Here is a 10,208-nt window from a genome sequence, read left to right on the forward strand (position 1 = left end):
TGTTTATTTGTTCTAGGGGTGGATAAAAGATGGAGCGAGGCTCCTCCCCACTGATGGAAGACACCCAGTGCCACCTCTGGATGTAGCTGCCATTCGCTGTCCTTTAGGGTCAGCAGCTGACTTTGCCTGCCATGGCGTTTTGAGATCCTGCCAGGTCACCATAAGAGAAATTCCCTGTTGGCCCAGTCACTTCTGGAGGCATAGAGCCTCCAGGCACACGACGCTTGACCTCACTTGGCCCTGCTTATTGCAGTATCTGATGGCAGTGGTGTTGTCTGTGAGCACCTGCACCAGCCTTCCTCTAATAGTAGGCAGGAACGCCTTCAACGCCAAGTGAATCATCCTCAATTCCAAAAAACTGATGTGCAGTCAAGCATCCACTGGAGACCAGAGGCCTCTGATTGCCACCTCTCCAAGATAGCCTCCATAATCCAGAAGTGAGGTATCCATCACTGCTGCCAAATTTGGATGGGGTAAGGAGAGCAACCAGCCACTGACCCAATCACAGCCCAACACCCACCACTGCAGATCTTTTGCAGTTTCCTCTGAAACATGGATAAAATCAGACAGATTCTCTTGGTACTGTGCTCAGTGGTGCTTTAGGTCCCACTGCAGAGCCTGATTATGCCATCTGGTATGTTTCGCCAACAGGATGCAGGAGGGCAACAATCTCAGCAGCCTCAAGAGTCTTCTGCATTGAGTTCCAGGACAGAGGCTGAAACATAAGGATCATAATCCGAATGTCCTGGACTTTCCATTCTAGTGGAAAGGTACAAAACTGTGCCATGTCTAGAATGGCTCTGATGAAAGGGAGTGGCTGCAAAAGAATCCCAGGTGACTTTGACATGTTGATAGTGAACCCCCACAATATGAGGAGATTTACTGTTGTCTGGATTTGGTTGACAACTGCCTGAGGCAAGCCCACCATGAACAGCCAGTCGTCGAGGGAGGGAAAGAGGGGTACCCCCCCAACCTCTGAGTGTGTGCGGCGCCCACAGCTATTATTTTCGTGAACACTGAGGCTAAAAGTGACCGCAACAAACTAAAAATGCTCCTGGCACACTGTGAATCCCAGTTTGAGCCTATGGACCTGCAGTACTGGGGTATTGAAATAAGAGTCCTGAAAGTCCATTACCACCACCCAGTCTCCAGAGTCTAGAGAAGACAGGAAATGGGCTTGCGTGAGAACCTCAAATTTGTCCTTCCACAGGTAGGCATTGAAAGTGCAGAGAACCAATATATGATAAAGGCCTCAATCCTTCTTTGGCACCAGGAAGTAGCAGTAGTAACACAGAGTTCCTACTTTCGATGGCAGAACCCTATCTAAGGCCCATTTGGCCAAACAGTCCTGTACTTCCTGCTGCAAGATGGACAGGTGGTCCTCTGTTGCACATTCCAACATCAGGGAGGCTGACTGAGTGGAAAGAAATGGGAAGGCGGAGCGCCCATGTTCAATTTGGAGGGCCCACATGTCTGAGGTGATTGTTTACCACCACATCAGGAAATATTTGATCCAGCCTCTGACAAGGTGATGTGTGCCAGAAAGGACACAGTAGGGTGGTTTTGAGGCTACAGTTGCTGGACGGGTGGGTTCTGAGCTGCACATTGTCCCTGATGTCCTCGGCAGTCGTTGTGAGCTGCGAACTCAGCCACAAACATGTTGGAAGACAGCTCAGCTGAAGGAGGTGCCAGGCATTGGCAAAGTGAATACAAAAACCACAGCCTTGGAGGGGCCACAATTGCTGATGGACTTGTCCATGCTGTGGCACTGCCCTGCTTAAATGATTCCAGGGGTGGAACTCGAAGTCTTTTAAACAGCGGTCAAAAGTTTATTTTGTTTGTGCTATTGGTGTAGTGTCTGAAAGTGCAGGAACTTTGACCAGCCATCAATTGATTATAGTTATTTCTTAGGCTTGTGGATCACCTGTTAACTGCCGCCTCGCGGTATTTTGCCTGCAAGACAGAAGCCTTACACAACCTCTGAAAGAAAGATGTTTCATATTGATGAGGAGAATGATGTAAAGAGGTCTGATGGTATAAGAGGTCAGACATGCACACCAATGCTAGGGGAAAATGATGCAACACTGAATTCCAGACGGTCATTACCAGAGGGAATCCATAACTGGTGACCATCTAATCCACTTCCTACATGCTTAGGTTTCTGGGAGGCTGGGTCTTGCCAGGCTTATATGAGGGTCACCATGGGTTTAAAAAAAGCTGCTGGGCACACAATACACTGTCGACACATTCAAATTACTTAAAGGGACACATCTCAGAGAAAACCAAAAGTAGACGACACTTGGAAAAGGAGCACATACTGTTTAGCATACAAGATAATTCTCTATTCTGATTTTATATGTGATTTATTACTATCCCTTACACAGTGGACACAGCTATTGCAAATGTGACATGCTGGTACAGTGCATTGAATGTAAAAGGTAGTGGTTGTAAGGAGAGACCTGACAAAACAGGAGACACAGTTCTCAAGAAATATTCTTTAAACATTTGCAACATGTCGATTAGTTGAAAATGAATCTTAATTTCTAAAGAGTCTAGAAATATGTGCCCTCTGTGTAGTTATAGCCACCCCCTGTAAAAACAAACTATCCATGCTCAGAAAACATGTTGACTATGGATAAACCTTTTTCCAGGATGCAATGTACCAGGATATTTTTATCAGAATATCATTGACATAAATATGGTGTCCTAAATACTTTTACAAAAATATTGTTTTTCATTTGGAGTTAATAAAAACTAATCTCAGTGAGCCGAAAGTGCTGATGGCATTGGAAGACTGACTTTATGGGTGACCTGGTACTCTGTCTTTGGCCATCTGTTCCTTCACATGAATAACCGTGTAAATACAAATCAAAATATTTCTTGGAGCCTACAAAAAAGGTTGGTCGGATGAAAACTGATTGGTGCTTTCCACAGTTCTAGATCTGCAATTTCCCTTAATACTGAAAATGCAGACTGCGTTTTTTAACAAAAAGAACACTTTACAGAACTAATGGAAACCTGGTGCACAGGTAGTAATTAACCACACATGAACCCTATTTGGATCTGAAATCATGAGACTTGCGAGACTAGGTTGGGGCTCAGGAGGAAATTGCCTTAGACTTCCTTATCTCGCACTACTATTCACGCATACATTTAATGTCTGTCTGCCATTGGATGTCAACTCACAAACCAACAAAAATCTCCACATTTTTAATCACCCTTATTGGCTGTAAATTACATTTCGTTGACAAATGTGCAGACAACACAGCAACCCAACAATTGGCAAATAAAGAAAATACATTTCCATGCAACTTTAATTTCCCTTAAGGAACATGTAAATCTGTCATCCCCAACCTAAACGGCTATGACCCCCATTAAAGAAGGCATCTATAATCTCTTCATAGCCAAACTAGGCTCTCTAATCATTGACGACTTCTGATCAGTTTACTCACCAGTTCACCTTGTGATCCCGATCACTCTTTTGAATAAGCAGATAAATAATACTACACAGCAAATTAAAAGAACTAACCTGGACCAGATACCTAAACAGCCCACATTTTCTGAGATTACAGAAAATGACTGAAATTCACTGTGGATTAGTTATCTTGAACAATGAAAAGGTATAGTCGGTGATCACACTCCAGCATTCTCACTGGATTAGTAACTGCTAGGAAGTTTAAGAGAAAGAAAAAGGCAGAAGGTCCATGCCCCGTTACTCCACACTTCTAAATGAGGAAAGAAGAGCCATTCGGGGAAATGTAAACAATGAACACCAATAAAAAACATTGCATACAGTAAGAAACTACAAGCCGAGAAAATTACCTCCTCTCAATGAACCAAATAACAGGTCCAGAAAGTTTTTTTAAATGCTACTAATATTAGCTATTGTACTTGCATAAATAACAAAACAGATGATTTGTTAACAATAATACAAACTTTGGACATGATTTAGAGTTTGGCAGAGGGGGATACTCTGTCACAAACGTGACGGCTATTCCGCCCACCTTATTACGATCCCATAATAGCGTGTGAAGATTATAATAAAGCAGACGGGATATCCGTCACATTTGTGATGGATTAACCCATTGGCCAAACTCTAAATCAGGCCCCCTGTCAGACAGAAATTCTGTTCACCTCCTAGAAAACATTCCTATAGCATTATGGCTAAGAAAGAAATCTTACCTGGGCCTGTCTCAAGTAGATTTCTGAAGATTATATCTGAGAGAGAGCAAACCTCATGAAATCTTAGTTTATGCTGTGGACCCAATGCTTCTGAATTGTGCAAAAAATAAACTGGCACACATTAATACCAAACCATGGTCAAAATCATGAACTTATCTTTCAGACACGGTATGGACTCTAAAAATTAGATATGTCAAATCTTTGTTCAAAACACATCTGATGATGAAAACTGTTTTGAGATCCTCTGCCCCATCACAGGACTGCCATTTCTTAGGAAACTTGAAAAAAAGGTTATTCCTAAATGTAAGGACTTCTCGTAAGTAACCAACCTTCGAGCTGCTTTCAATCAGGTTTACACTCAGGACGTAACACAAACTTAAATGTGCATAGTGGTCGATGACACATTAAATATTTCTAATGAAAAAGAAAATTGCCTTTTCATTCTGTTAGACCTAATCTCAGCCTCTGATGTGGTAGACCTTGTCATCTTTCTCCACGAACTGAGAGAAAGAACCAAAGATGATTAAGTTGTTCTACAATGCTTGAAATCCTACCTTTGAAAGAGCATCCAAATGCATGAAAAGAATCTCTCTCCAAACCCACCCCTGGAACCTCTGGTGTACCAGGAGGTTTAATAGTGTCACCCTTACTAATCAGCATGTGTAAACCTGTATCTTTGCTGACAAATCCGCGTATACATTATGATCTCTACACAACCATATAGGGACACAAGTCAAACGAATTTTAATTCTGACCAATAAATGCTGATCTCCCGCTTAAACATAAAAAATTAGACTCCTGAAATTAATTTAGAATAGTGTTTGTCTTTCTCTTGCCAAACTCAAATTTTCCCTTGAAAGCAGACTTGAAACAATATTCTAGAATGCTGGCTCACTCAGCCTCAAATTGTTGAATGAGCAAAATTCCTAAGCTACGTATTTGCTAGGAAACCTAACCAAGAAGCTCTAAATCGTGACAAGGCAGGCTTTTTTTTCTAAATCAAACAATCTTGTAATTTAGAATATGGCAGCCCAACATGTTTCAAACTCTGAAACATGATCACATCAACCTGTCCTTTCCTCCTTGAAATGACTCTTGGTTAGGATAAGATGTTGTTACAAAACTGCCCATCTCTCAACAGACCAGCTACACAGCTCCCGTGTGGTTAGAAGTAAAGTAAAGGTAATGCATTCAAGTAATTAAAAACTCTACCTGTATTATTAGGCTACTCAACAGGTTTTCCCTGGCGAAACGTGAATGGGGAACCTCAAAGTCGGGATTCAGCTGGTATTTCCAGTTTCAGCCACATCAGAATGACCTTGATATCTTCTTATGGGAGCCTTGAAATTGTATTTGTTTGTACATCTTGATTTAATGCCTGGCCTTATAGAATTGGATGTTTTCATGCAAATGTAAGCTGTGGATAGGTTTCAATGCATAAATAAAACTTCAAAAGTGTGCACTTTGGAAAAGAGCATTGAGGATAAGGTGGGGAAATACACAGTCTGTGATAAATAAGAGATCAGATGACTCCACAGAAAAACATTCCTACAATCACTATCTACTCCCTGTCAAAGAAGTATTTTATTAATAGCAGATTTTGATTTTAATCAGGGTGGCATGTTTTATAGTTTTATATTTGGCATACAGGGCATGCTGGTGGATCTCCGAAAAACAACATCTGTGTGATGTATACGCTGGGCGGCTGTGTCGAATCTGGAACTAACTGACTGTATCAGTCAGGGGCAAGATCATGCTGGACAACATTGTGATGCTACCACGCCTTTCATAACAATTTACACACTTGCCCATGTGTATCACCAAAATATTTTTTAGATTCCCTGAATACTGTGTCAGTGGACTTGATATGGGGACTGTTCATACAAAGGTTGAGCTCACTAACTTGAAATTTTTGGTGACAGAAGGTGGCTTCTGTGCACCAGGCTTAGGGCCTCATTTATAAGTTGGTGTTGGCCCGTTGTTCCACAGGGGGGAATGAGTAAATTACTCCGCTCCCAAGCAGGTGGTCATTTACAACGCATTATCAGGAACTGCTGTCACAGCAGTTCCTGCCTATGTATTTCTCTCTTTGGTGCAGGGCTGCATCACCATAACGGAGCCCTTACACCAAACATTTTTCTTTTTCTATTTTGAAAAACAAAATCCCAAAACGGGATTGTCTATTTGATAGTAAAAAAATGTAATTCTGCCCATGCCATGGGATTTATATCTCATACTATCCCAGGGTAACGGAAAGAAAAAAAAAGAAAAATGAAATGGGTATATGTACACCCATCCTGATTGGGTGGGTGGGCATAATGCCATTTGTCTGATGGCCCTTACTCTGCCAGAGAGATTTTACAATGGCAGTGACGGAGTAGTCACCACCACAGCCAAACCTTTGGTCCTCCCACATCTAAATCAGGCAGGCGGACCATTGTGTAGGCTGCAAGAATACTCCATCACCGTTGCAACAGAATACCCTTTGCGCCACACACGTGGTGTCTCTGGATGCGGTTGATACGCACATCTATCTTAGGGCCCCTGAATGCTTACTTCCACAAATGATGCACCTGCTGGGGGAGTTTGGGAGAGTATCAGGCGCTAATAACGCAAGAGGTATTATTTCCCCTGGGAGGGTTGGCAACCTACTTTGAAGACCAGCTTGCTGATCATGGGATTATGCTGGGAGCTGGATAGCGTCCAATACTTGGGCTTCCAGGTCACGCAGGCTGCTGAGAAACAATATCCTACAATATGAGTCACGGAGGGGCTGAACTCCTCCATGCGGTTTTGGAATACACTTCCGCTTTGCATGACACATAGCCATCACAAATATGATCCTCCTACCATGCTGCTTGTACCATCTCCAGAATTAGCTACCTCTGTACCGATTTCAGTCTTTAAGCAGCTAAATAGTTTATGGTAGCCTTGATGTGGGCTGGGAAGTGAAATAGAGTGGCAATGGAGGTCTTGTGGACCAGGGGTCAGGTGGTTTTGGCCTCCTTAACATGGAACTACATTATTACACTGCTCATATGCAGCACGCAGCCAGGTGGTTAACCATGGGGGATAATTCGGAAAAACAGCTACTGTGAGGAATGTATGGGTTGGAGACCTTCCCCTTTCTGCTCATGAGGGGTGTGGGGCTAGAATCGACATATGTGGTACGCCAGACTGCGACTCTTTGGGAAAGAGTTGGTAAGCGGATGATCAGATATGCACATTTGGTGGCCATATAGGGTTTACAGCCTTTCCATCATACAAGCCGCATTATGGCAACTGCAAGGTGGTGGCAAGAAGGCTGCCAGACCAGTGGTGATTTACACCGTGGGGAGACATTTCTTACCTTTCAGGAAGCCTGCGAGGCCTTTGGGGTTGGTTTCAGACAATTTCTCCAATACACTAAATTGGGTAGTGCGGTGCAGGAGATTTGAATGGGATTTCCAAAGACCCTACCCACATCATATGTGTTGGATGCTATTCTTTGCTATGGGGAGGGCTGGCATATAATCACATTACACTACAAAGCCATGAAGTTGACAGACTGAAGCTTCCATGTGAGGCTAGGCACACATGAGACGCTGATCTTGAATAACCACCGACAAAGAATGGGAGGTGGCAAGTGAATTGGTCAGGAAAGTATCAAGAAATGCCAGGCTCAAATGAATTCACTTTATCTTCTTGGGTCGCACATACTTGGCCCTAATAACGTTGAGTAAAAATTATCAATCTAGATATGCAACTTCCCACGGTGTGGAGAACACGGTACCTCTTTTTTGCATATGGGGTGGAACTGTTCAGACGACAAACACTTCTGTATTACTGTTTGCTTGAAAGTAATAGGGGCAACGGGAATTCAGGTGTACTCCTCTCTTAAACACCGCTTATTGGGCATCACTGACCTAGATCTTTATGTTACCCACCTCGTGGCATCACTAGACACCTGCCAGCTGAATTGATTAAGGGCGCTGTGCACTTGCTTAGTAGCTGCCTTTGCATGATACAATCCCATATTACAGTCTAGGTGGGGGGGGGGGGATAGAGCGCACAGGGCACACTTGGATGGGACAATAGCATGCGATTCGTGTTATGATGTGCGTTTTGTTGAAGAATGCTAAAATAAAGTAGTTAAATACTTAAAAATTTGCACTAATTGCAACAGTAATCTTACTAACCAATGCAAATAAATGTACCAATCAATCAATATTCACTGTCAAAGATGCCCACCTTATCACAAGTGCATTATGTGGTATAGCACACATAATATGGTGGACGGAATATCTGTCATGTTTCCGATGGAGTAACCTGTCTGCCAACCTCGAAATCAGACCCTAAGCCAATTCCAAACAGGCAATAAATTCAACACGTAAGTCACCAAAATTACAATCATGTTTACCAAAAAAACTAGGGAAACCCGTAACCTGTCCCTACAGCTTCTGGGTTGAAAGTCGTCTCTTCAGGAGCGGGGGCGCAGTGCTGGACGGTGGGGCGCTGTAGAATGCACCAAAGGGCAGCGGTCAAACAAAAATTACAGCAACTTTACTAGGGGCGGATAGCCGGGCTTGAGCAGGCGGGATACGGCATCTGCCTCCCTCACCCCGCATCCAACAGCCGGGCCCAAGACCTCCTTTGCCGGCCGCACCAGTTTCCAGAACACACCTACCTCCTTGCGCCCTCGCTTGTCTGAGTCCAGGCCGCTGAAGGACTTTTCTGGCCCATCGAGCACCAGTAAGAAGAAAGAGTGGAGTAAATCAGAAGAGGATTCGGTACTAGCAGCCATTAGCTATCAGACACCAGCGTCCGCCAGCAATTAAGAAGCAGGCGAGGCGGACATCAGCTTTGGGGGCGGCAGGGTACAGGGGCACGCGTGCAGCGGGCTGCTGAGCTCGGCTCTGGTGCAGATCAAGGCTCCGGCCTCCTGTCGGTTTCCCCCCTTTTGGCCTCCCCCTTCGCCTTCACCCTTACCATCACCTGTTTTTTTTAGCCCACACCTGCAACCTTCAGGCAACACAGCTGACCCGGTGAGGCAAGGAACTCAATAAATACATCTAATAAGACACTTAGTAGGGCTAGCCGCTTGGCAACTGGTGTGCAGCATTTTCGTGCCTTGTGCTCTTGGGTTCAGTATATTCTGCGTGCCCCCCCCCCCCCCCATCCTGCAGGAAAGGAGAGTCGGGCGGAGAGTTGTGGTGCAGCTTCTTCGGGAAATTCAAGGCCTGGAAGTCTGAGGCCAGCCCTGAGGAGATAATTGCTAGTTAACTCACGCCATAGAGACGCAGCAATAAATGTAGATGCGCAGCGCCGCACTGGCCCTATCTCAGGCCCATCACAGGCTTCATAAATCAGCAAAATGCCACAACTAGAAATTCCTGCCCTCCAGTAGGCAAGAGTGTTGAAATCTGTGAGGACCCACCAAGGTGGAAACGATCCAGGCTCTGGGCATACATAAGGAAGGTGCATTACAGACTAGCAAGGTAAGCCTTAATTAGAGGGATACTTTGTGCAGGACTTAACATTAGAATCACCAATTCCAACATATATAAGTTCAACTCAGGGGCACGAAGCTGGTTGCAGGGGGTCAGACATTTGAACCAGTAGCCCCTTCAAAGATGAAAGCATTGTGCTTAATCTGCCCCGAATATCAAGGGCAAATGAGGATTTAATGGCTACTTCTACACCTCATAATTCAGAGCTCACTGTGGTCAAAAGGAGGGTGCGAATTGGGGATCATCTCCATCCATAAAGGCAATCCCGAGGAGGGAAGATCATGCAGCCATGGAGGAGGCTCTCAAAATGGCTCAAATTGGCCAGGCATCTGGCAGTCGTACCATTAAGCCCAGAGATACAAGTGATTAAGGGCAAGCCTAACATGGAATATGAAATGCGAAGTCTCATGGAGGACACGGGTAAACCCCTTACCCAGAGGGCCCCAAGAGGATCGCCCAAGTCACCTCAGCTGGAATCTTCTCACCTGCATCCAGCCCATCTAACAAGCCAACAGATATAGGAGACACAGCCGATAC

At 44.4% G+C, this 10,208-nt stretch overlaps 1 protein-coding gene across 1 annotated transcript in view; it reads right to left on the minus strand.

Moving 5' to 3' along the window:
- SYNGR3 (synaptogyrin 3) overlaps nucleotides 1-9,167 on the minus strand; it is a 207,131-nt gene extending 197,964 nt beyond the window's left edge. The window contains exon 1 of the mRNA XM_069209776.1: nucleotides 8,849-9,167. Coding sequence (XP_069065877.1) covers nucleotides 8,849-8,965 — 117 coding nt within the window. The 5' untranslated portion in view covers nucleotides 8,966-9,167. The remainder of the gene's footprint in view (nucleotides 1-8,848) is intronic.
- Nucleotides 9,168-10,208: the final 1,041 nt, after the last annotated feature.

This window comes from Pleurodeles waltl, chromosome 10 (assembly GCF_031143425.1).
Source record: "Pleurodeles waltl isolate 20211129_DDA chromosome 10, aPleWal1.hap1.20221129, whole genome shotgun sequence".
NCBI classification, from domain to species: domain Eukaryota; kingdom Metazoa; phylum Chordata; class Amphibia; order Caudata; family Salamandridae; genus Pleurodeles; species Pleurodeles waltl.